The 27,630-nt window shown below is 40.5% G+C and overlaps 1 protein-coding gene across 2 annotated transcripts in view; it reads left to right on the top strand.

The window, feature by feature from the left end:
* Positions 1–26,293, top strand: part of UNC5B (unc-5 netrin receptor B) — a 206,366-nt gene extending 180,073 nt beyond the window's left edge. The window contains exons 8-17 of one of the 2 annotated variants that reach the window (XM_042459921.1): positions 445–477; positions 4,645–4,839; positions 7,623–8,012; positions 9,400–9,487; positions 9,719–9,887; positions 12,540–12,773; positions 16,679–16,828; positions 17,663–17,827; positions 20,704–20,882; positions 22,342–26,293. In XM_042459921.1, the coding sequence (XP_042315855.1) occupies positions 445–477; positions 4,645–4,839; positions 7,623–8,012; positions 9,400–9,487; positions 9,719–9,887; positions 12,540–12,773; positions 16,679–16,828; positions 17,663–17,827; positions 20,704–20,882; positions 22,342–22,507 (1,769 nt within the window). In that variant the 3' untranslated portion in view covers positions 22,508–26,293. The remainder of the gene's footprint in view (positions 1–444; positions 478–4,644; positions 4,840–7,622; positions 8,013–9,399; positions 9,488–9,718; positions 9,888–12,539; positions 12,774–16,678; positions 16,829–17,662; positions 17,828–20,703; positions 20,883–22,341) is intronic. The other variant, XM_042459922.1, reaches the window with a different exon arrangement.
* Positions 26,294–27,630: the final 1,337 nt, after the last annotated feature.

Here is a 27,630-nt window from a genome sequence, read left to right as displayed (position 1 = left end):
TTTTTTCCCCATTAGCGCCTATGGCAATTCGGGTTACGAAGGTTTTTCGGGTTACGAAATTAGCCGCGGAACGAATTAATTTCGTAACCTGAGGCACCACTGTACATTAGTCCATCAGCTTGTGCTATAGTGATGATGTATCTGTGCCGTTATGATGATGATGTAGCTATAACATTACGGGGATGCTGTCCTGGTGTTTGTGAGCAGATGCAAAAGTACAGCTGCTTGAGTAACAAAGGTTGTGGAGGAATTGTGTGAGCCACCTAATGCTTATAGTTTATATGCAGCTTCATTCTGCCTGTAGCATACAGTCTTCCTCTACCTTTTTCCTTTACATTTACCAGGGCTGCCAGTCCGCCTTTTGTTTTCTTTTATTGCCCATCTTCATTGACATCATCCTCATTTTTTCAACTTTTTTTTCTCCAACTTCATTTTCCCTAACAGATAAAAGATTTGCAAGTGAACCCAAAAGTCACCGTAAGTCTCCCATTTCATTACCATTTTCTTTCATTGCTATACATTCTTGGGTTTGGTTTGGTTTGGTTTGGTTTGGTTTGGTTTAGCCTGTTGTTCCTGCTTCTGGAGTACTCTTCTGTCTCCATGTTTCTCCATGTAGCTCTGTAGCCTCAAAGGAGGTTGCAATTGAAATAAAAATTGAACATTCAGCCTGTGATAAAGTATTGCGTGCATTTTCAGGCTTAATAGACTTTGCAGTGCTGACTACACTTGTTTTTTTTTTCTTTTTAAAAAATAACACAATAGAAACAAAAGGGTTTTATTCCAAATATAATAATGATGAATCATTAAAGCTAGAGATTGTGCATTCTTATATTTGAAGGGGAGGGGACAGAGACAAAGAAAATATTCTATTATTCCCTCCCCGACAATATTATATTTCACCTCCATTTGTTCACTCAACTTTTAGTAACTGACTACTTGTAACCCATTGGCATAAAGTATATCTATAGCAGTAACACCTAGAGTACATTCACACTGCACAGTTACAGCAAATTACTTCATTAGCAGTAACAGTGGAAGAAGCATTACATGTCTTCATGACATCATCCATATTACAAAGTATGTTCTTAATGCAGGGATGCAAAATCTGTGTCCCTCCAAATGTCATTGGACTATAACACCCATCAGCTTTCAGTACTTGCTGTGCTGGGTATTGCTGATTTTAACTGCAGCCCAACAGCATCTGGAAAGCCACAAGTTGTCCATCCCTGCTTACGCTTCTTTAAATTTCCATGCAAAGGGATCTTTCAGCAATTTTGAGACTAGCTGAAAGATAGAAGTTGTAGCATGAGCTTTCATAGACTTGAGCTGACTTCCTCAAATACATTAAATTTCCAGTTACTTCTCATTCATTTCTCTTCACTATTCCTTGTGTCTCCATGGGGGTATGTATGTATGTATGTATTTGCTTTTATGCTGCCTTTCTCCCAGGCCAGGACCCAAGGCAACGTCTATAACACATTAAAAATGTTTATAAAAAGTTCAAGACAAATTTAAAAAGACCACATTAAAACACGATAAAACCAATTAAAAACATACAAAAGTTAAAAACAAATAAAGCATACAACTACATTAAAAACTTTCCTTGCTTATTCCCAAAGTACCAGAGAAAATCCTAAACATAGTCAAGATATAAATACAATATAAAAATCACCTTGGTTCTGCTCCAGATATTGTCCTTGTGTCATTGCAGGACAATGTGGAGAAAGAAATTGGGAAAACCATGAGAGAAGGTTAATGAAAAGGGGAAAGAAGTACCTTCAAGAGCTGGCTACATAAATATATCTAAAGTAAAGTAAAACTCTGAAAAGTTACCTTTTGGGACTACAGCTCTCAGAATCCCTCTGATAGAGTTGCCAAGAGCCAGGCTTGCTGAGGTATTCTAGAAGGTGTCGTCCAAAAAGAATCCTTTACAAGCCCTGGAAAGTTTTGATGAGACAACTCTTCTCTGTAGCATCTGCATCCTCTTGGGCTAAATGAACATTCTCTTGGGCTAAACCTACAATTGTCTGCCCTGTCACAGTCCAGAGAAAATCAAGTGCATACATGTACTACTGATCCTATTGGGAATTCTCTAGCTCTCTGCCAGATTCTGCCCATGAAGTAGGGGCTCTTTTCTGGACAGAATTACTTACAGAATTTTGAAGAATCCAAGATCACTGGGGTTTTTGTTTGGGTTCTTTGTTTTTGGCATAATGCAGGAGAAAGGATGAGGGCTGAAAGATGAAATCTAGTATAGTTGGGGGGAAAGAGGAGAGAACTGTGACTTAGCCAGCATTGTCACTCAAGAGGTTGATGGTGCTTTAGTTCCTAATGAGAGTAAATTAGGGGTTGTTTGCTGCCAAAACAGGCCAATGAAGAGGGCACTTAATTCAAGGACGGTTTGTCATCAGTTCTGTGCATTCAGCATTTTAGATCAGCAATACTTCCTCCCCCCATTTATACACGCTTAAGTTCAAGGCAGATTACTTTTACCACATTCCCCTTCCTGTGCACCAAGGGAGACCAAAGAGGCACAGCATGCATATGTATAAATAGAGGCAAAGTTAATTGGGGTTTTGCCACTATTCTGCTGTGTGCCTATCGAAGGTTAATTGCCTAGTCATTTGAAAGCATAAGGAGAAGGGCATCAAAAACACTGGGTTAGGACTTGTCAATCTTGAACCAACATTGATCAAAGAACTTACGGGATAACAGTATTGATCACATCTACAGAATGCTAACATGATTGTGTAAAATGCATATGTTGTAAATAAATCCCAAACAGATAACATATAGTGATGTTCCTAAATTTTCAAAGTCATACATGTCTGTGTAAACACATAAATGCCAACATTTATCTCAAGTATACAAACATAACACAATGGCTATACAGTGGGAAGAATTATAAAGTAGGGCATACAGTAGCTGGAATGCTATGCAGCAGGAGCACAACAGGCATGTAGGTAATAACCTGCTTCTTAAGAGATTTCATCAGATACCAATCTAAAGTGCCAATCTGTCCAAAACAATATATGTCACACAGACTTAAAATAAGCTTATTCATAAGCCCATATGAATGTTGCTGAATTGGGAAACCTCCAAACCAGGAAAATAGGACTGCCAGACTATTTATTTTTATCCTAAACAATTATTACTTGCATGTATTCTTGGTCTCCCCCGCAAAAAAACCCGAGTAGCTGTAAAATCCTCATTTAAACTCCTACATATTGTGTACCCAGCCTCTGAGATTACAATGAATAACCAAGTTCTTCCATAACTCTAAAATAATGTACCATACAGTGGATATTCTAACCAATCCCCAAAGGGAAATACCTGATTACTGGCTTACTAGAAACAGTACTGCTTGTTGCTGATACAAACCCCTGACTGGTAATTACTGTATTTCCCAGCAAACTGTTGTCCTTTGTTTGCATGTATGTGTCTCTTGGCATTCTTGCGATTCTCTTCATAGACAGATATAATTTCAGGCATTTATACATTTATAATCTTCATTACGTTTGGTATTTAAAATATATGCATTTTGTACAATAGTATGTGCTGGTTAGGATTCTGTATGTCTTGAACCTGCAACCTTGGGGCTGATTTTAATTTCCTGGGTCACTAATGAACATGTTCGTAGAACTCTTGCTGAATGCCAAGTTGTCTCAAATACTTTCTATTGTGCTGCCTCCATTGCCCCCCCCCTTCCTTTGGCTTAGTTCTGGCTCTCGTACGTTTCTCCATCTCATACCTTAAAAACCCAATACTGTATATATATTTTTGTTTTCAGATACCCTTCTGTCTGTGGAAGCAACAATGCATTAGGACTGTGTAAACCATAAAACAGGAATCCAGTTCATAGTTGTAAGATTCTAAGTGAGAGAAAGCATAACTGGGGAGGGCCCCAAACTCTGAAATGCTGTTCCTAGGACAGCTTGAAAAATACAGTTTCTTCTATGAGATGGTTCTCACTAATACAGGGGGTTAAGAAAAATTCTTAATCAGAAACAGACAAACAGCATCCTCTTTTCTGTCCTTCTGTCAACAGGGAAACCCTTTTTTCTGAACTGAAAGTTTTTAAGGAAAGTACTGAAGACTTTTATAGAAAAGGCTTTTAAAATTTTGAATTGTTTTAAATTATTTTTAGTGTTTAACTAGCCTTTCTGTGATATCCTCATGGGCTCTCCTGTAATCCTGCAAGAAAAGTCAGGGAATGAAAGATATACATACGGTTGACCACATGGTGTTTTTTATTTTGAAATCGAGAACAGGAAATTCTGAATACAGTGGTGCCTCGGGTTACGAAATTAATTCGTTCCGTGGCACTGTTCGTAACCCGAAAAGCCTTCGTAAGCCGAATTGCCATAGGCGCTAATGGGGAAAAGCCGCGATTCCGTGCGAAAAAGCCGAAAAAAGCACCAAAAGTTTTTTCGTAACCCGAAAAAACATTCGTAACCCGGAACAATGTTTTCCTATGGGATTTTTTCGTATCCCGAAAATTTCGTAACCTGGGTATTTCGTATCCCGAGGTACCACTGTACCAGCAAAGAATTTAATTGAGAGGACAGCCTGCAAAGGCTCAGTCAAATCAAAGAGGAAAACAGAAAGTGACAACTGCCTTATATTCTTTATGCTTCTGTCTAGTACTAGAAGCTACCGGTGATGTGGCTTTGTATGCTGGCCTGGTGGTTGCCATCTTTATCTTCATCATTATCCTCATGGCTGTCGGTGTGGTGGTGTACAGACGCAGCTGCCGGGACTTTGACACAGATATAACAGACTCTTCGGCCGCCTTAACAGGAGGCTTCCACCCAGTCAATTTCAAGACTTCCAGACATGGTAAGACCCTACCTAGCATTTTTTTAAGATTTCCATCCTCCTACTTTTGTGTTTGTTTTCCCCTGTGCATTTTAAACTTCTCAAGTCAGAAAGAAGTAACATTTACACTGTATAACCAGAAACGTTTACTGAAAGCTGCAAAGTCCCACTGAATTTAAGCCAAGGTTCCAGTTCCTGCTAGACCTAAGTTCCCTGGCTGTCATTAGTCAAGTCACTTTCTCTCTGTTTCCATAAAATGGCAATCTTAACCAAGCACTTGTGAGACTAAAGATGGACACTGTAAATAACAAAGTTAATAAAACAAAGTGGCCCATATTTAGAGGAAATGTTAATCTCCTGTCCTGAAATTTATTTCTATTACTACAAAATTCATTCTAATACATTATATTGAATAAAATGGTAAAGCTTTGAACTTAAACCATTTGGAATGTTTTCTTTAATATGTTTCTCACATGAAATTGCCCTGCAGACAGTAAATTAGTATCCCAGAAACAGAGATATAATGTTGGCCACTGCCTCTTCATGTGGTGGATTTGTACATGAGGCGTTGGCCAACAGAAAATCTTCCTCTGGGATGTTAAGCTACTACACACAGGACTGTGTGTTGGCCTTTCATGAATAAATGTCATAAACTATCTTTCTGATAGCTAAAGGCGTATGGCTTCATAACTGCTCAAGGTGACATTTTCCAATTGTTTGAATGAAGCATATTCCCTATAGCAAAATTGTTTGCTTAATGACAGTCTAAGTCTACCATTGATTTTATAGCTGGTTTAGAATCTTCTCAGATAGATGTAAATAGAAAGAGTCTTAAGATTCAGAGTGTTTTATGGCATCTTAAAAACAAATATATTCATTGTGGCATTTTTTTTTTTTTTTGTGAACCAAAGCCTCTTCATTAGAATGATGTTCCCTGCATCTGATGAAGATGTGGGCTCTGGTCCAAGGAAGCTCATGCCATAGCAAATTTGTAAACCCTTGAGGTATCACAACACTCTTACTTCCTTACCTATATGACAGTTGCATGATGTGAAGGAGGAATTCTAGCATATTGCCAACAAGCTAAATATAGCTGCAACATGCTTAAGTACATTATTGACATTAAGTACATTCAGTTAGTGAGAATAAAATGTTCAGCAGCTTGTTGTATGGTTGTCATGAGAGATGCATGATAAAGTCTTACCATTTTTACATTAACCGTGCTGTAGAAGGGCAAATAGTAATGATCAAATACAGTGGTCGATACCATGTTTGTTGAGATCATGGTAAGCATTATCAGCGGCTACTCCTAGATTGTGGAACTACCTTCCACAGGAGGTTCAGTTGTGCCCGCCCCCGCCCCCGCTTTTTCATTATATAGTTGTTGCTGTTATTGTGTGCCTTCAAGTCATTCTGATTTATGGTGAGGGCAAACCTATCCCAGGGGTTGCTTGACAGAATTTGTTCAGAGGGGCTTTCACAGCCGGTATCCATAGTTTTTGTGGGTTTTTTAGGGCTATGTTCTAGAATAGTTTATTCCTGATGCTTCACCAGCAGCTGTGGCTGGTATCTTCAGAGAATGCTGGCATGGAAGACAGTGGGATATATATACTGTTGGTTGAGAAGAAACGATTTGCATTTTAATTTGTGTATTGTTCTGTTGTTGTATGGCAAGGCCTCAGGGTGTCTATTTAATTAATGATCCATTGTCTGCTGGAAATCCCCCTCACCCTGGATGGTTTTTATTTGCATTTGCTGAGTCTTCATTTTGATGTTTTTCGGGACTGATAGCCAAACTTTCCTGTTGAAGTTGTCCAGGTGTTTATGGATTTCAATGGCTTCCCTGTGCATGTTGACCTGATAATTGTTGGTACAGTCCAGAATTTCAGTGTTTTCAAACAGGATTTTATGCCCAGAATTGTTTATAACGTGGGTATAATTGGTTATAATGCTGCGCTCAGCGAAGGACAGGAGAGACCCTCTCATGGCCACAGGAGTTTACAACATACCATACAGCTGCGGACAAGTCTACATAGGGACCATGTCAGGAAATGTCAGGAATAAACTCTTCTAGAGCATGACCTCATAGTCCGAAAAATTCACCAAAAAAACTGTGTTCTGGGGGGGGGGGGGGTTGCCATTTATTTCTTCTGAGCCTGAGACAGTGTTAGTTGCCCAAGGTCCCATAGTGGGTTTCCATGGCCAAGCAGGGATTCAGACTTTGGTCTCCAGAGTTGTAGTTTAATGCTGAAACCATTGCACTACACTGGCTCCTTCATTATGCAGGCCTTGGTTTTTAACTTGCTACAGCAGATGGAGCTTTTCATGAGGTATGTTGTGTCTATATCTTGTTATTATTTTCTAAATATATTTCTTGAACTGTTTTTAACTTGTATTGCAAAGTTAAATGGGATAAACATACATACCGTACATACAATAGCACCTTGGTATCTGTTGACATTTGGTTCTAAGAGCCCCTATGGATACTAAAATTCAAGTCCCATTATATACAGTGATGCAGTAAAATGAGGTCCCTTATATAAAACGGCAAAATCAAAATTTGCTTTTGGGATTTTTTTTTTAAAGAGGGGGAATATTTTCAAACTGTGAGTGGTTGAATCCATGGATGCAGAATCCGTGGATGTCGAGGGCCAACTGTGTGTAGTTATGATTTTCTAAAGCAGGCAATTTTATCTCAGATCATTATAAATTGATGCTACTTGCAACTGAACTTGGATATACTCTGTTTTAGATGACAGTGGCCATTAGGTATAATTAAGTATTTCTTATGCTCTCTTTTGCAGACACTCCCCAACTACTGCACCCTTCAATGCAGCCTGACCTTACAGCTAATGCGGGTATATACCGTGGCCCCATGTATGCCTTGCAGGACTCTTCTGACAAGATCCCAATGACCAACTCTCCATTGCTTGACCCACTCCCTAACCTCAAGATAAAAGTGTATAATTCCTCCACAGCATCCTCCTCTCCAGGGATACTTGAGGGGGCAGACCTTTTGGGAACCATACCCCCAGGCACCTTCCCAGGGGACAACCTCAGGGACAATCATTTCATGAACCTAAGGAATAAGACAATGGGCTCTCAGCAGCTCCTGACTCTACCCAGGGAGCCTGGGAACAGTGCTACTGGGACATTTGGCTGTCTGGGAGGAAGGCTCACCATCCCTGGAACAGGTAAATATGAACATGAAAGAACATCATCCTATCCTGACTGCAAGCAGGATGAACATGAAAGAACATCATCCTATCCTGACTGCAAGCAGGACCCCATGGAACAAGAGAGAGCTTTGCTGGGTGGGTAGTGTGGGTGGAGAGGTGCTGGCCCAATCAGAGTCAGACATAATAGCAGATTAGGGTGGAATTTCAGGGACTTGGTGAGCTCCAGTGAAATTCTATGAAATTCAACTGATCCCTTATGAATTCCCACATATTTGGTGTCCCTTCCAGACTGTACCCTCTTGTTGAGGACTGGAGACCCTTGAAGGCAGTTATCCTCTGTACTGGAACCTGTCATTCTCTCATCCCTCTGCTTGCTGTGGGGGCACATCCAGGAAAGGTGCACCTGATGAACAAACCAGAGCTAGTGTATAGCATAGCCAACTTCCTGGAAATTTAAAGATAGGCCCAGATCTGGGAGTACCCTTCCCCCAGAAAAAAAAATCGCATGAGCCTTCATCTTTAAAGAGAGAGAGTGATTAATTCAAGACCAAGGATATCCTTTGCATCCATCATTTAGGGTCCCGCTAGCATAAGCACCTTCTTTCTGCACAGAGCTTTCATTTGCTGTCATTCAAGTCATTATTCAGCTTAGGCAATCAATCAAGGATGTGTTCAGTTAGATTTTCATCTAGGATACAGTTTCTGGTTATGTTTTAAAATATTAAATATTAAAAGATGCCTAGCAGCAGGGAAATATCCCTAACAGCTAGCTTTATCTGCTGTGGGATGTTTTAGCACTCTCTTTTCCCCAGATTTACTTGTAGATGGAGGTGGAAAGTCAAACCTAATTATGCAGCAGTAGAATCAGCTTTTTTGTTTTCCTCTGGAACCAAAACAGAGACAGAGTGAGTGATAAGGGCACTCTCCCAAGGCAGAATTTGGCTGAAAGCATGCAGTGAGCATTAAAGATCCTATAATACTTGGACAGTTTACTAAATCAATGTTAACAAATGTAATGCTTTCTCCTCCATTTGATATGATTAAGTATGGCTTTCAAGGTACTATATGAAAAGACAAACAATAAACACATGTGCAGACTTGGTTGAGGGCAGCAACGTATGCAGTGTCGGTCCACATAGGTTCTCATTGTCTTTCTACCTGCAGCCTAACACAGTAAAGCACATTCAGCAATCAAATATGAATTGTGCAAGAAATGCAAGAAGCATTTCACACCGATTTCAATGTACTACTGATGGAGTTAAAAGTAGACTTAGGTTTGTTTTTTTAACAAGACTGCTCTTATCCTCTCCTGCACCCCACAGTAGAAAGTAGGATTTATCTTTTATCAATATATGTTAAGAAAGCTTCATTCTCTGTGTGTGTTTTCTCTTTTTCTTTTTAGGTGTGAGTCTCTTGGTACCACATGGAGCAATTCCTCAGGGAAAGTTCTATGAAATGTATTTGATGATCAACAAAACAGAAAACTCTCTGTAAGTAAAACATACAATGTGCTTCCCTCCTTTTCCTCCATTTTCCCCTGCCTTATTCTAATTGCCACATGTTAGCTCCTATACAAAGAGCTAGATTAAACCCAATTAGAGGACTGGGCTTGCTCAGTGGACTTTTTAACTGGCTGATTGATCAATTTTTAACAGTAGCCTCTCATTTACACTAGTACATCCCATGTCAACAATCTGCCTCCTTGTGTTTGCTCTCTCCAGCTTGCCCTCAGAAGGCACTCAGACAGTGCTGAGTCCCATGGTGACTTGTGGCCCCACTGGCCTGCTCTTATGCCGCCCTGTCATCCTGACCATCCCACACTGTGCTGAAGTTAGTTCCCCAGACTGGATGTTGCAACTCAAAACTCAGTCCCACCAAGGAAACTGGGAGGTAAGCCAAATTAAATTACAGAGGGGTGGTGGTGGTGGTGGTGGTGGTGGTGAGGTAGGTTGGTTGGTTGGTTGGTTGGTTGGTTGGTTGGTTGGTTGGTTGGTTAAATTGGAGGATCCCAAATACTGTGGTCTGGCTTTTGGCTGTGGCTGGTCACAGGAATCCTGTACCTCCTACTATTGAAACAAATTTACTGGATACTAGTCTGTTTCTGGGAACCATTCAAAGTGCTGGGTTTGACCTCTAAAGCCCTATATGGTTTGGGTCCAAACTGTCTGTAAGACCATATCTCCCTATACAAAAAACAAGCCCAGCAGATGGGGAGGGTATGCTGTATTTGCCATATATGCTCAACTTAAAGTTGACCTCATTTATAAATTGAGGGCAGATTTGGGGGCCAAAATTATGGATTTTGATATGGCCCATGGATAAGTTGAGAGTAAAACTTAAGTACATGTAACAAAGAATGTAAACCATGAAACAAAGAGAAATGTTGCCAAAGAATTTTAAAAATTCCAACAGACATAACTGTGCTCACACTAAATCTGGATGGTTGAGGAGGGAAGTATGGAAAATATTGGCTGAATGATATGTGTGGGTGGTGACAAGGCACAGGTAGAGCTAGGAAATGCGCACATGTCAAAAAAAAAGAAAGAAAATGGCAACTGCATTAGCAGTGATTATAAACATTAACTTTAATGTGGTAAGTTTGCCTGATTTTAACCCAGAAAATCTTACCAAACATACACAAATGTCTTAGTCGTGTCCTTTAAAGCTCGATTCCTCTTGGCGCTCCTTTGAGGGGAAGCACCAAAGAACTTCCACCACAAAGGACTAATCTCTTCCCTTCGTACTCTATTCAAAGAAGAGAATAGTTCCTTTTTTGATAAGAGTTAAAGTAAAGTATATATTAACCAGTGGATAAGTCACTCCAGTTTTTTGGGCCAATTTTTGACTGAAATTTCTAGACTTATACATGAGTTAAACATTAAAATCTTGTTTGACAAAAAATTTAAAAAAAAAGTTACTGTGTATCAGTAACGTTTTTTTTTAATTTTTTGTCAAACAAGATTTTAATTTAATCTTGCTTTAAATTACAGTGGTACCTCGGGTTACGAAATTAATTCGTTCCGCGGCTAATTTCGTAACCCGAAAAACCTTCGTAAGCCGAATTGCCATAGGCGCTAATGGAAAAAAATAGCTCTCTGCTGCCCTCCGGTGGCGAAATAGCGCCGAGGTTTTTTCGTAACCCGAAAAAACCTTCGTAAGCCGAAACAATAAATCCCTATGGGATTTTTTCGTATCCCGAAAAATTCGTAAGCTGGGTAATTCGTATCCCGGGGTACCACTGTACTGAAAGCTACCTTAGATCCCAGTCCAGGAGAAAGATGGGCTATAAATTAAATAAATAAATTGAACAAAATCTTAACAGTTGTTGCCATTTCCATTTGCAGTTATTCAGTTTGTGGTGTATTAAGTTCAGTAGTCTGTGGAGTAGGCTTGTTATTTAAAATGCTTCAGTTATTTGTCATGTGAGTAGTAGGAGTGTGTGCTTTTACTTTCACATAAACAAAACTCTTACAATGATGCTGTCTTCTGTCAGTCGCTGATACTGGTAAATCATGGTCTCTCCCCTCAAAACTGTTTTTTTTAAAACTGCCTCCTGATTTCTTAGCATTCACCATCCCTTTCCCAATTGTGGATCCTCAGAACTTGAGTTAGAGGTCCCTTCAGTCCCCATTTAATGTGGTCAGATGTCAAAGATGATGGACTGCAGTCCAACAAGACATGATTGTAACATTATTAGAATAATGAGGATCTCTGACTCTATGCCTGTGCGCGCATGTGTGTGTGTGTGTGTGTGTGTGTGTGTGTGTATGTATGTGGGGGGGGGAGCATTTCTGCAGAAATGAAAATCCAAAACAGCAATACTATGGAGTCCCTACTGCAGTAATGTCAGTATTTTCCAGCAGGGGGCACTGCAGGGCCAGATTTATGAAGAACTGAGGGTACCATTTGGGTAATCCATTGTTGTCCCAAAGTTCATTTTCTGCAATTGTGTGGCATTTGCTTCAGTATTCAGCTGTCTAGAATCTAAGTATTCACAGGACATATATGAAGATCTACATAAAAACGTAGAGAAGGGGGAATGCCTACAAAAATAATAGAAAATATAGCATTGATAGATCTATTTGTAATAATAAGGAAGGCAGCACATCAGTGCAGTATAGTATATCTTTTCCTCTCATGATGAGTAGTAGAAGCAGTTGTTCAAACTATTTTCTTTTTTTAAAAATTGTAGAAGGTATTATGCAAAATAAGAGTAAATCCTAAACGAATTTGCTTTATTACATAATTCCTTCAAGTGTCAGAATCTCACTATTGTTACTCTACAGTTTTGCTTCCCTTTGTGCAATATTGCTTTTAGCATTCTCTGAAGATGCCAGCCACAGATGCTGGCAAAACATCAGGAAGAAACTCTTCTAGAACATGGCCACATAGCCCGAAAACCCCACAGAAAACTAATATTGCTTTTGTTTCCCTATTAACAAATAGATTCCTAAAGAGTTTTAAATAGTGATTCCAACTTACAGATTGACTCACAGAAGGAACTTCTTGTGTTTTTCTTCTCCCCACCTGGCTCTCCTTCAGGAAGTTGTAACTTTGGATGAAGAGACATTAAACACGCCCTGCTACTGCCAACTGGAACCCAAGTGCTGCCACATTCTTCTAGACCAGCTTGGAACATATGTCCTGGTGGGAGAATCCTACTCCAGATCTGCCATCAAGAGACTCCAGCTTGCCATATTTGCTCCCACCCTCTGCACCTCACTAGAATACAATCTTAAAGTATACTGCCTGGAGGACACACCAGATGCCCTGAAGGTAGGATTGCTTATTTTTCACACTAATAAGTCTCTTTGCTTTCTCCTCTTTTCCCTCTGTTTGATAAAAACCATTCATTAAACAACTAAGCTTTTCAAGTGGAAAACCTTCCTATTCTGACAGGTCTCTTTGGCCCCTGTACTTATGTAGAGGATAGTTTAAAAGTCAACATGACTCTTTAGAACAGTATGTCCTAACTTTTGGGTCATGACACACAAGACTCATACAAGGGGGTCAGTAGTTTATATGTAAACCTAAAATAATTACTGCTTTTGATGTTAGCTGGTATGGTGAGTGTTTTCTCACAATTTTTGTTCTCATTAAATTGTGGTGGGGGTTGTGTTGGTTTGGTTTGGTTTGGTTTTGCCTAGATACTTGAAGAGGAAATTTGGCCCATTTAAAATCAAGAGTGGTGTCTGTATTAGCGTAAATACAACAGTTTTATTTAGGCAGACACAACACTGAGCAGAGCTTGGTATGCATTATGAGTCTACTAACAAACAGGCCATTAACTCAGTCTTGCAAAACTAGAGCATCAGCAGTTAGCAATAGAAAAGGCTATGAACAGTAATATAAAACAACCTATTACTATACCAGACAAATTTGGATTTGAGGTTCACCTTATCAAAGAGGGTGGGAATCCCTGCTTTAGAATATAGGTCATCATTCCAACAAGTAAATGCTCTAATTGTAGAAAGCATTTTCTTCATGACACTGAACATTGATATGTATATTCTAGAACACACACACACACAAAAAAAACCTGACTATCTGTTCCATTCAGCACTAACTGAAGCTTTGACATGTATTTGTTTTGATCCAAGTTGATCTTAAGTTGCTTTCCTGGCCCACTAAGCTACTGTAGGCCAAACAAGAGCCATATGATGGAAGCTAACAGGCTTTGCTTTGGTCTTGTCTTTTGAACATCAGTTCCTCATTGTGCGGATAAATATATACAGAGCCCATACAGACAGGCCAAAATAAAGCTGCTTTGGGTCACTTTGGAGGTATGCTATTTAAATGATGCATGCGTCCCAAGAGGCCAGAAGCTACGCCAAAGCCATGCTCCGGTTCTAAGGACTGGAATGCAGCTTTGGCACAGCTTTTGGCCTCTTAAGATGCGTGTGCCATTTAAACAGCATACCTCCAAAGTGACCCAAAGCAGCTTTATTTTGGCCTGTCTGTACGGGCCCACAGATAAGTAATAAGACCATTGCAGCTCATAATGATTGTACTGGGCTGCAGAAGTCAGGGTACAAATTGAGCAAAGAAAGATCTCCAGATCATGAGTATCATACTGCACAATTATAGCACTATGATCCCACCTTAACTTCCATGGCTGCATCCTGTGAAATCATAGAAAGGAAGCCATGCATGATGGGCTGGGGTGGGCAACACCACTTCTCCAGCTTCAGATTGGCAACTAAATACATGAATGATCTCCACAGCATAGCATGGTGTTTGAGATGGTCTAAATGTTCTTTTCTTTCATATTATAACTGTGATGTCTCATTCACATGTTGAAGTCATCAAATGGCATTGCCTTTATAAAGTCATGAACCAGCTTTGACATTGCTTCTTGTAATCTGTATCTCAACAAAGATCAGCTTGTAGAAGTGCCTTCTTCTCTCTTTTCTACACTGGGTCTATGCCAGTTTAATCACCCATACCAATGAGAAGATAATATAAAAATGCTGTGCTTGGAAACTGGTAACTCAGTCTCCCTTTTTCTGCCTCCCCACTCACTAATACTTTAGGCTTCTCCATCCTAGAGAGGTCATGCTGACAATCAAAGGAAAGGAAGCCACTCTGGGGAGCTAAACAGACTGATGCAATGCCTTGAAAAGTGACCCAGAGTTTGGTTTCAGTACTAAGTTCCTTGAACCCAATTCCTCAGAGACCAGCCTTGTCATTTTCCTTGGAGTTTTCTGGGAGGGGAAGATAGAATGCCACAGGGACTCTACTCTGCATCTTATGCTGAAGATATAATACACATTTTTCTAGATATAGAAAAATCTAAAGTTGTTTCAGTTGGGAACCAGCATTTGATTGTTAGTAATAAACCAGAAGTATGCAAAAAATTGAAGATTAGTGCAGGCAAAATAGTATGATTCTGGTTACCTGAAGGGCATGTCAATAAATAGGGATTCTACATAAGTCAAATGGAATTACACCCTCATCAGCTCAGGTTCACAGTTTGGGTGAATTCCACTCTGAGCCTGGATGCCAGGGTTTCAGAGATGGCCAAGAGTGTGTTTGTACAATTAAAACTAATGTGCCAACATCTTCCATTAGCAGATTTGGCCACTGTCACACCTGTGTGCTTTATTTACATCCCATCTGAACACCTGTGATGCCTGTACGTAGGACTACTTTTGAAAAGTATTAAATTTCAGTGAGTTGATGGGGCTAGTTAAAGAAAACATGAGACTCCCTTGTTAAAACAGTTTTACTGGCCACTGGCTCATCTCCAGGGATAATTCAAAGCATTGGTTGTAATCTACATGTCTTACACAGCTGGGCTAGCTGCCTCCCTGTTCTTCCATCAGCAGGCAAAGACCTTTTCACTCAGACAGGCCTTTGAAATCTAAATTAGGTTGTACTTGAAGTGGGCTGTTCTTACTTTTTGTCAACATGTTTTAAAACTTTTAAAACGTTATAACTGTATTTGTTTTTATTTGAATTTTATCATTTTTAGCCACTTGAAGCTCCGTTTTCTTTAACAGAAAGGGGATATAAATTTAATAAGCATATATTTAGTACTCAATAAGAAGGCTCTGGATTGGCCTGATGTGGAGTAACATGAACATTCTCGCTTTTCTCACCATTTTATCCTCATCTGGTACATAATGGCTTGCAGCTCCACTAACTGATTTGGTCTTAGGGCTCCTGGGATTATAGCAAATGCACATACACTCTCACTTCAGGGATTTCCCTTTATTTCCCCTATGCAAGCCTACAGTCAAAGTCAAAATGTGGCTGATAAAAGATCAACTATAAATTGCCTGGCTCCTCTTGAGCTGATCTATTGTCAAGTTATTTGCAAAGCCTATCAATAAGATCAGCACCAGTTTGCATGACTAATGAAAGTGACCCATCATTCTTAATGAAGTACAGTATAAATCTCCATCTGCCTTTATACTGTAAGAGTGATTAGTTTCAATGATCAACACCAAGCCGGTGTTTCCGTTCCTGCTGTGTTATACATTTTAACCTTGATGTAACAACTGGTGCCACCATTTTTCTAAACTGAAATAACTAGAAGAGGACTCCAAAAATTGTCCTCTCAGGTTTTGCTTTACAATATGACTTGTGAAGTGTAAAAGGAAGGAAATGGCATTGCTGCTTTTTACATTGTAATAATAGTGGATGTGGGTGCTGGAAGAGGTAGAAGAGAGATTAGTTTTCCAAGATGCAATTGTAAATAAGATGCATTAAAAGAAAAAAGAAAAAAGAGCAGCTACTTCACCAAAAAAGGGGACAAAATATGAAATAAATTTACATAAAATCTGTATGTGCCCATTTATATGTATCCATGAATACTTCAAAATAATTATGTAAACAAAAATGTAATCCATCTTGTCATTGGGGATTGCATGGACCTCTGTGCCTGCTTAGCCTGTTTCCCAACTGTAGTCAAGCACCCAAGAGCAGATGCTGACAGAGTCCCACTCTCGTGGCCAGAGAGGGAGGTCCCAAGCATTGTGCCAGGGAATCCAGGAACCATATAGAGGCTACAGTAAGCAGGCAAGCCATCTGGAAAACACAAAAGGAGCAATCATAATAGCTAGAGATGATGAAAACTGTAGTGCAGGAGAGCAGCTTGAAGAAGGCTGTTATAATTTGTATAACTATGCATGATGTTTGATCTTACTTTTTCTTTCCCACCCCCTCCCATTCCATAGGAAGTGCTTGAATTGGAAAGAACTCTTGGAGGCTACCTCTTGGAAGAACCCAAGCCCCTTCTCTTTAAAGACAGTTATCACAATTTGCGCCTCTCTGTCCATGATATCCCTCATTCACTTTGGAGGAGCAAACTCCTGGCTAAGTATCAGGTAAGTGTCTGTGTTGCCAGTATACTATCAGCAGAGGCCTTGTAAGGTCAAGAATAAACCTGCAATTCTTCATCTCTTCCATCTTTCAAAATACTTCCTTCAATGGCAATCCATATTTATGCAAACATAATCCATGCACAATGGATTGGGACCTGGCAACTGCACGCCATGGCCCCAATCCACTGTTGCACGGGCTGAAAAAGGAGCAATTTTCAACCATTCCTTTTTCAGCTGTGGCTCTTCCGCAGCGCTGCAGCAGCTTCCCGGTGTGCTGGGGGATTTCTGGTGTGTAACCAACATACCCTCAAGGTGCTCAGAAGCTGGATCGACAGACCATCCTGAAAGGGCAGTACGATGCCGCCCCTTTCCTAGCCAGATCAGGCCCACAGCAACTGCACGCCACAGCCCCAATTCAGCCTTTCCAGGGCACAAAAAGGAGCTGCAAAAAGCGGCTCCTTTTTGCACCCTGGAAAGGGAATCTCCCCATGGCTTGGCAGCGCTCCTTCAGCGCTGCATCGTATGGATGCAGTGCCGGAGGAACACGATGATGTCGCACACCGTGTGGAGTGGCGTGCAGTGTCATTGCACTCTGGGGCGGAGTCAGGGCATGTGTCATCTGGACACGACGCCCCGATTCCGCTCCCAGGCCAGCCTTAATGGCTGGTCTGAAGAGGGCCTTCGTTACTGGGGGGGAGGGACTAATTACAAGGAATTATTTTAACTAATTTCATGCTCTCAACTACCCATACCTTTCCTATGTGGTTGACATCTCATTGTACTGACACATCATCTCTTTTCCTTCTAATTGTGTTTGTTGGGTATTTTTCCCTGCAGGAAATCCCTTTCTATCACATCTGGAGTGGCAGCCAGCGAGCACTACACTGCACCTTCACCCTTGAGAGATACAGCTTAGCTTCCACAGAACTTACCTGTAAAATCTGTGTTCGGCAAGTAGAAGGGGAAGGGCAAATATTTCAGCTACACATTACACTTGGAGAGGTGAGCAGGAGGTGATAGTATTGCTGAAATAAGCAGAAAATATTCTGCAGAGAAAAAATATCAAGTTTGCTTGTGCACCAGGAGCCCTGGTGGCGCAGTGGTTAAATGCCTGTACTGCAGCCATTCACTCGAAACCACAAGGTTGCGAGTTCAAGACCAGCAAAATGGCCCAAGCTCAACTCAAGCTTGCATCCTTCCGAGGTCGCTAAAATGAGTACCCAGACTGTTGGGGGCAAATTAGCTTACTTGCTAATTAGCTTACTTGCTGTTCACCGCTATGATCTTTGGAATAGCGGTATATAAATAAAAAAACAAAACAAACAAAAAAACCTGTTTTCTGCATAGAAAATGGGTTTCCTTGCCAGAAGAAAACACACCCTATCTCAGTGCAGAAAACAAGGTTGGAAGGTGGGTTTGTCAAATAATTCCCACAATACTTTAAGGTCTTTTATTATGGGGAGAATACTGTAGAGGGACATTTGTACTCCACCACAGCAGGGACAAAACTACTGTAATGATTTCTTCTTACAAGGACAAAATAGTTGACGAGTTCCATCTCTACCCCAGAATCTTTTTCAGGAGTTGATGAGTAATCTATGAACCTGGGTCCTCATAACAGTCCATAGAACAACCTGGGTGACATAGAAACAGTGCGATGTAGTGGTCTGAGCATTGGACAGTGACTCTGGAGACCAGGGTTCAAATTGCAGCTTGGCCATGTAAACCCACTGAGTGATCTTCAGCAAGTCACACTCTCTCAGCCTCAGGATGGCAATGGCAAACCCCCTCTGAAGAAATTTGCCCAAAAAAAGCCATGATAGGTTCACCTTAGGGTCTCCCATAAGTCAGAAATGTCATGAAACCACACAACAACAAATGACATAGGTGGTGTTGCTAGTTATCTCTACCCTAGCAGAGTAGCTGGAGAAGAGAGTGCTGGAGAAGAGAGTGCAGAATGATCTTTTCTGTCAGCTTACCACCACTTGTTTTATGGCTAGTATCAGCATTCTGCTTTCTGGTTTTGTTTTGTTATTTTTAAATCTTTCTCAGATTTCCTAAGCAGCAGTATGTTCTGATGTAATTGTTTCTTTCAAAGTCATATCGTTCAAAAAGTTTTATTAATTGTCGTCTGTTTTGCAAGTTGAATCTGAGGTTACAAAGCCAGCTAGAAATACGGGGGACTGAGAATTACATGTGAAAATGGGTTTTGAGTGACTTAAAAACAGGCTATTTATATTTTGCTGTCATGAACTTTGGTAACTGATTATTCAGTAGTCCATGATTGCAGATGTGTACTGGAAAATGTGTGAGCATACTCTGTTGAATCCAAGGTGCTAATAGATGAAGGGAAAATAGCTTCAGACCCCAATATAGCTTTTTCACCACCTCAGTTTTAACTGGAATAGCATCAAACATAAATCACATTATGGGGAGCATTAGGATTATCAGGAAAAGAAGCCTGCTGCTGGCCTTACCCACAGATGCCCACGTCTTGCTATCTGCATAATGAAAGTTTTCCCCATGGTGATGGCACAAAATACTGCATTAAATGGTCAGGATGGGGGAACAGTGACAGGATCAGCAATGGGCCCTCCTCCTAGTAATGATGTGATGCCCCATTTATGTGTGAAACTGACTTGTGTTTGCTCTCTCATGCCTGAATGAAGCTGGGGAAGACAGCCATTTGGACTACAACACTCAGAACCACCCAGTTAGTATGTAGCCAGTGACCATGCTGGTTGGAGGATTCTGGTTGCTGTACTCCCCAAAAATAATTTTTCCAAGATCTGTTAAGTACCCTGTCAGATTATTTTCTTGATTTATCCTATGTCTATGCCTGCCAGGTTAGTATGAATTTATCATCTTTCACTAGAGTAAAGGAGGATAACTTAATAAGGGACTTAAGTTAGTGTGTTTTTATGAATTAATAATAATAATAATAATAATAGGATTATGAGTATAGAATTTGAGTTTTCTGAAAAGCAGTGTTATTATTGTTGTTGTTTTAAAAAACACCAAACCCATTCTCTGCATGCATCACCCTGCAGACCAGTTCTGCAGTCCTGGATATTTGTTTTGACTTTTCAAGCCTTGATATTGTTCAGCTATGCATGGTGATATATGGAAGTTGCTTCCACCTGAATTCACTGAAGGAGAAAAACTTGTCACCATGAAAGTCACTGTCTTAAGATTTCATATTTACCCTTTGCTTTCTGTCTGTTCTGTTTCTAACTACCTATGTGTACTGGATAGCCTAAAACATTTTAGCTAGTGCAGCCAAATTCTGTTTCTTTCTCTGCAAAACTTTTTCCTGGTTGTTTTGTAAAGGAACACATCCAAAAGATGACACAATACTCTTTTTCCCCCTTTTAGTACTAAAACAGAATCCTTCTGTCAATGTTTCTAGACAGAAATAAGCAGATGCTGAACTGCAAAAATGATAACAGAAAAGTGGGACTAAGACAATTTTCACACATAAAGCTCAGATGAAATGTAAACCTCTCCCATGGTATTTATCACAGGTCTGACTGCTGTTCAAGGGCAATAGAAGGTGAAAGAAAGATATTTGTGATGTGAATGAGCATTCCCACCAAATCTAAAATGTACATATGCACTAGAAACAAAACCTAGTCTTTGTAATAACCAAGAGCAGCATGGGGGGGGGCTGTTAATAGAAAATACTGTGTTTCTGTGGCCCACACAGTAAACCATATTTATGTGACAGTGGCAACTTATCTTCTGACAGTTTGGTTGAGGTAAAAATCACTTCCTTCAGAAGGTGCTTCAGCAAACAATAGCGAGTACCTTCACAAACGCAGCATTGCCATTTCAATCTGATTATGTTAGTAAACCTGCAAACCCACTTTGTGTTCCAGAACTCCAGCTCCTTTGATGCCTTGTGTTCCTACCCTGGCAGTGCCCTGACAACTCAGCTGGGGCCCTATGCCTTCAAGATCCCTCTGTCCATACGACAGAAAATCTGCAACAGCCTTGATGCCCCCAACTCCAGAGGAAATGACTGGCGGCTCCTTGCTCAGAAGCTTTCCATGGATCGGTGGGTTTTTCTTTCAGTACTTTGCTTCTGAATGTCTGAATGTCGCACAGGAAACACAGCAGCTTAGGAAGCTATTTCATTCCTCTCTCCACCATGACACACACACACACACACACACACACTACAGCACCACCACACTTTTCTATGAAAAGGTTCAGCCTTTTCTCTGGAATAGTTCAGCCTTTTCTCTGGAATAGTTCAGATGAGGTATGATAAGTACCTGGTTAGATTGGGCTATCAAAGGAGCCCTGCAGCAGGTATATGGAAAACGCGACTTAGATTTTGTTGGGTTTCTAACAATCCCACCTGCTTTTCTTTACCACCCTTTGTTTGTATCAAGTTGCAAGAAATGAGGGATTTTTGTTCTCCCAGCATGCAAATTCACCTTTATTTTGACCCTACATTTTCTACAACATATGCATTTACTTACGCATTTTCCTTAATGTACACATTTTATACACATTTCCCATTGATTAAACATGTCTTGTGCATTGTGTTCAGCCTTTTGCATTTAAATAAAGTAATACAAGATTATGTGTATATAAACTATACCACAGGCCTTGCAAATGTGCAGATTTCTGAGGGAAAGCACACTTTTCTGGGGAGATGAGAAAGGGGTACATTTCTAGACTATGTCCAGCAACGCTGTTTGGACACAGTTTAGGATTTTGCTTTCCATCTGCTGTCTAAAGGTGTAGGAGTCACAAAATTTAGCTTCAGTCATCATTAGTCATGATGGAAATTATTTATTTGTTTTATCTGATTTATTTAAGGCATTTATGTATTGCCTCTTAGCCCATTGGGGCCACTGATCTCTCCTGGGTTCTGTCTGCACTGGCATGGACCAGACTGGAGCATCCTAGCCCCGGAGTTGCCCTGACCCTCCCCAGTTGCAAAGGCTCTTTTTTACAGTGCCAGGCAGCTGGTTGTACATACATCTCGTTGAGCTGGCCAGCACATCCACCACCACTACCATGGATTGCTTCACTCTGCGATCAAAATGAGGTGCCCAGCCTTGATGACATGGCTGGGCACCTTATTCTGACTTCAGAGCAAGTGATTGGCAGTAGCAATGGATGCCCTGGGTGGCAAGGCAGGATAGACCAGCCACCCAGTGTTGGAACGGAGGTCTCCGGATCTTCTGAAAAGATTTGGAGCAAAGGGTTAAGTATTTAAATCCATCTTAAAAGTGTTGGTTCTGGTGTGGCATCCAGTGTGTTTGAACCAGAACTGGGGTTTGGATTGTGCATCATCCAGTATCCCTGCTGAGAGTAAAGGGCCCATGCAGACAGGACTCAGGTTTCATATTGGTGCAATTTAGCTGAAACAGTTTCAGAGTACCCCCAGTCTGTTTAGAGACATATCCTTAGGGAGAGATATCAGATTTGCCACCAGTAAGTGGTCTCTCATTCTCTTCCTTTTTCTCGCTTCTCTCTTCTTCTTCTTCTTTCCTACTCAGGTATCTGAATTTCTTTGCCACCAAAGCCAGCCCAACAGGGGTGATCCTGGACTTATGGGAAGCCCAGCACCAAGATGATGGAGATCTTAACACTCTGGCCAGTGCCTTGGAAGAGATGGGCAAGAGTGAGATGCTGGTTGTCATGGCAACAGAAGGGGACTGCTGATGCAGCTCTCAAAATGGCCGAGTGGAGGACAAGAGTGGGAGAGGGAGAGAAAGAAAGGAGAGAACCAGCCTTTTTTTGAACGGAACAGAGGCAAGAGATTGCAAAGAAGAAACAGAACTGTCGCTTAACTCCTGAACGGGAGCAACTTGAGTTTCTTCTCCTTCTCGCACTCCTCCCTCCTTGAATCACAGTCAGCCTTAGAGATCCACATTGTGCAGTTTACAAGCAATCCAAGTGTTAAAAGATTCCTTCCTCCTTCTCCTCACAGCCTTGGAATTGAGGCACACACAAGCAATGCATCGTTGCTAACCATGACTGCAGCCCTCAGTGGTAGGTGCCATCTCAGCTTCTGCTGGCTCCCATGGCATCTGAGGGCTGATAGAGTCTGGACTTGGTTTTTCTTTTTTGCTTCGTTTATATTCTTTTCCTACCCTTCGCACACTCTCCCGTTCCCTGCCTTATTCTGTCTTATTTCTCCTTTATTGGCATTTATGCTTTGAAGAGTCAAGAATGCTTAATTCTGTCAAAGCTTCAAATAGCTTAACACACACACAGGCCCATACACGCACACAGACACACAAACACACACACAAAGGAAAAGGAAAAAAGGAAAACAGTTTCTTAGGAAACGCAAGTAATTTATTATCCAGATCTTTGGATTCATCCTTTTTTAAAAAATAATAATAAAGGATTTTTCATGTATGTGAGAGCAAGAGCACTCTGAAAGAGAAAAAGAATGAGAGAGAGAAAAAGAGAGAGAGAGGTTTAGTTATAATTAAAAAGTAAAAATTAAAGAATTGCCACTTATGTAGTAATTTCTTGAAGTAGGATTGGTGATATGACCAGAGCCTCATGAGGAGGGGTGGTCTTAGAGAGCAACACTTTTTTAGTCTTAAAGGGCACCTTTTATTTGTGTGTGTTATTTTTCTGACTGGATGACAGACTGATTGCCAGAGAATGGAATAAGGCTACAGATCTATGCACAGCATAACTAACTTGATTCTGGGAAAGAGGATAAAGCTGCAATCCTGTACTGATTTACCTGGAACTGAGCATGACTTACTTCTGAGGAGACAGTTATTAAATTGTGCTTTAAGGAGAAGCTTTCTTGAAACAGAAGGTATGCAGTTTTGTGGTCTTGCAATCTGTGAAAGCTAATGCATTGCCCAGATACAGCCAATGAAACATCCACTGGTATTTTCTCCTCTGGTGTCAATTGTTTTTTGTTTGGAACCCCTATGGCTTTGTACCACCACATTCTTTTTGGGTATGTCCTTCTTAAGAGAACAGGGTTCAGTAAAGTAAACTTGACCCTAACAAAGAGCACTTAGATCAAATCAGAATGCTTTATATACTCATGCATAAGTCTAGAAATTTTAGTAAAACAATTAACCCAAAAAACCTGGGTTATTTATCCATGGGTCAATATACTGTAAGGTGAGAACTTAGTCCATCCCAACACAACCTGAAAAAAGCACCAACCTCCTCTATTCTCTCTGCCATGGTGTCAGTTTTGGCCTTTTTGAGTGCCTGGGCAGGAAAATGGCAGCCACGTCTCTTTGATGTTTCCCATCAAAGGAGCACCCAGAGAATCATAGGTGTTGGCGCTTTTATGTTCTCCTGGGACTAACTAAGCTCTTGCCTTCCACCACTCTACTCAGAGAAGGAGATGGTTCCATTTTTGATAAGAGTTCATACTGTACCTCAACTCTTGTTTTTAACGACTGCATGTTTTCTTAACCCCACCATACTTGATTGCCTCTATCACATGTCATACAGCCACCATTTATCATAGTTCCTTTTAATTCATCCAGTCTTTAAGGTGACCACAATCAGTTATGTGTGCCGAGATTTTGTAAGATCTTTGACATTGTTTTCCTTTGCTTCATCCTTTACTTCATTTGTTACATGCCCTAAGTTTTATCCTCAATTTATTTATGGGTCATATCAAAATCCATAATTCGGGCATGAAAAGTTGCCCTTGACTTATACTTGAGGTCGACTCATATGTGAGTATATATAGTAGGCCTGTTGATGAGCATCCAAAAGGTCTGCAAGCTCCCAGACCCAGTGGAGGAGAGTGGCATCCACCCCTGTACTCTTCCATGGCAGTCATGTTGCTGCACTGCAAAAACCTATTCTAAGATAAAGAAGCAGGGCAGGGGAGAAGCATATTAAACCCTTGGTCCTTTGGTTGTGCTCTTGAGATCTTTTTTTTTTTTTTTAAATACAAACCATCTGTCAAGTCTGAAAATGTTTCTGTGATCCTGTGTCTGAATGATTTGGGGAAAGATGAACAGTTTAATGAAGCTTGTTGTTCCCATCACAATCAGCTCTTTAGCTTTATGTGTGGAAGACTATGTCCCTTTAGACAGCTGATCATCTAGACCAGGGGTTCCCAACCTTTTTGACTTGTGAAGCCCTTTTTAGAATGAATTTCCATGATAGAGTCCCTAAGAGGTCTATCCTATGTCTTACAAGTTAATGGTGTTTAGGAGTAGTGTTATGGGGAGGGGGAAGGAAGATGGGATAGATTGTAACTTTCCTGGAGTGGCTGCAGAGGACCTGAGAGGTGCACACCGAGCCCTAAGGGCTCCTCAGAGCACAGATTGGGAACTGCTGATCTAGGCCAACTGCTTTGGTTCCATGAAGTGTGAGAGGCAGAAAGGTAATTTTTTTGGACAAGCTGCCCATTTAAATGAACACTATTTTTTAAAAAAATCCATAGGATAATAAGTTGCACATATTTTAGAGCATACTTTGGATTTTTTAGAAGAAAATCCCAGAGAATTTGGAGGTTTCAGAGAACTGTACTTTTAGATAGAAGTTTAATACTCAGTGTATATGGTGTGTGTTTAAAGCATGTCCGCTACATAATTCTTCTCATGAACACTCTCAAAAACAGGAATCTGTTTTCATGTTCATTAAGGGACTGTTTGGTGGACAGATTGTGTGGTGTGGAGCTGGCCTTAGGAATGTTTGTTTGAGTACATAGTGAGATTTTTGGCTGCAGCAGGCATAAAGGCCAGGTATCAGATACAGTGTGGAACAAATACAGAGCCAGTGTGATGTAATGGTTTGACTAGGACCCTGGCAACCACAGTTCAAATCCCTGTTCAGCTATAGAAACCCACTCGGTGACCCTTGGAAAAGTCACACTGTGTCAGACTCACAGGAAGGAAAGGTAAAGCCCCTCTGAACAAATTTTGCCAAAGAAACCCCTTGATCAGGTTCACCTTAGGGCCACCATAAGTCAGAAACAATTTGAAGGCACACAACAGCAACTTGAAGGCACACAACAGTAACAAACCAGAAACAGTACATGCAGATTTATTCCCAAGTACTAAAAGTGGCGTATGAGCTGTTTCTTGAGAAGAAGGCTGGAATAGTTGACACTAACCTTAAGAAGGCTGCTGGATCAGACGAAGCACTTGTTCTCTCCAGCAGTGTGCTCCATACTGGGTATGTCATAGAGACTTCTCATAGTTTACCTTTTGCCAAACAAGAATATTCTTATGTTCTCTATATTTTTCTATCCTTCAGATTCCTAGACCTCATGATGGAAAAGAGGATTGCGGGGGCGGGGGAGGGGGCAAAGTATGTTTGCAAAAAGTTAGAAAGCATAATGTAACAATATTATACCAGAACAATTTGTGTGAAATAAATGTGTGCGTGCGCGTGTGTGGGTGCGTGCACACATGTGTAATGGATATATTAGTTTTCTATGATTGGCTTTTATTCCAAAGCAACTATCTATAAAATTCCTCCATAAGTCTGGGCTACAAATATTTTGCATTATGGTATTTACTATTTCTGTCTGTTTTGCTTTTCAGTGCCTTGGTTTTGTTTTTTGTTTTTCCTCCTATATTGCAGATGTTTTAGAGGAGGAGTAAATCACGTAACTATTTTAATTGTTCAATCCATGAACAATGTGGGTTATTCTTGCGTGTGTGATAGTTTAATGAAAAGGTGGAAGGACATTGTTTGAGTAGCCTGAGACTGAAATAACTTTTAAATAAACAAAAGTCATCAGTATGGTGATGAAATCACATATTAAATATCTGCCAGCACTATTTAAGGGGAAAACAGAAATGCAGTGCAGGTTGTGTTCTTTTTAGGCATGCTCATGGTTCACATCTTCTAAATGCTGTTAGAATACAAGTCTTGACAGCTCTAGCCAACATAGCCAATGATAAGGAGTAATGGGAGTTGCAGTCCAACAACTTCTGGAGGGATGCATGATTCCCATCCTGTTCTAAAGATATGCAGACACAGCCCATGGTATAGTGCACCAATCCTACCTTCTTCTTTCCTTGGTTTTCAGGTTTCTAGCCTTCATGATTACAGGTAGGAAGCAGGGGGCAATGTTTCTCCTAAAGCTTAAACTGTCGAGTTCTGTGATAGCAATTCTGCTAATTCAGGATCAGATCTTTCAGCAAGACTGGGATGGGAAATCCAGATATCTGTTTAAAAGAATATATATATAGTGCCATTGTTTACCATTATTAGTTATTTTATTTGCCAGACCTTCCCATCATAAAGAAACTTAGCACAAAACAACATTTGAAAAACAACGCTAGTTCCAGCAGTAAAATACTAATGCAAATATAGCCATATTTTATTCTTTCTCTCTTGCACACTCTGCATTGTATCGGTCTTTGTATTATCCAGGAGCTTACAGGTGTAGTTGCAGGGTATTCTCTTATAATCACTACCTCTTTTTAAAAATACCTGTCCATAATGTGGCATGAAGGGCAGTGATACCTAAAGCTGATACTATTGCTCTTCTTTCTCCTTTTCACAGGGATTATTATTACAGTGGTGCCTCGGGTTACGAAATTAATTCGTTCCGCCATTCCTTTCGTAACCCGAAAATTTCGTAACCCGAAAAGGCTTTCCGTTAGCACTGGAAAGCCTATAGCTGCACTTTGCAGCATTTGAATTTCGCGCCGAAATGAATTTCGTAACCCGAAAAATATTTCGTAACCCGAAACAGTTTTTGCCAATCCAACTTTTTCGTATCCCGGAAATTTCGTAACCCGATCATTTCGTATCCCGAGGCACCACTGTATTATTATTATTATTATTATTATTATTATTATTATTATTATTATTATTATTAT

Source organism: Sceloporus undulatus, chromosome 3 (assembly GCF_019175285.1).
Source record: "Sceloporus undulatus isolate JIND9_A2432 ecotype Alabama chromosome 3, SceUnd_v1.1, whole genome shotgun sequence".
Taxonomy (NCBI): Eukaryota; Metazoa; Chordata; class Lepidosauria; order Squamata; family Phrynosomatidae; genus Sceloporus; species Sceloporus undulatus.
Note: the sequence above shows the minus strand (reverse complement) of the source record. Positions and strands in the feature narration are given on the sequence as shown.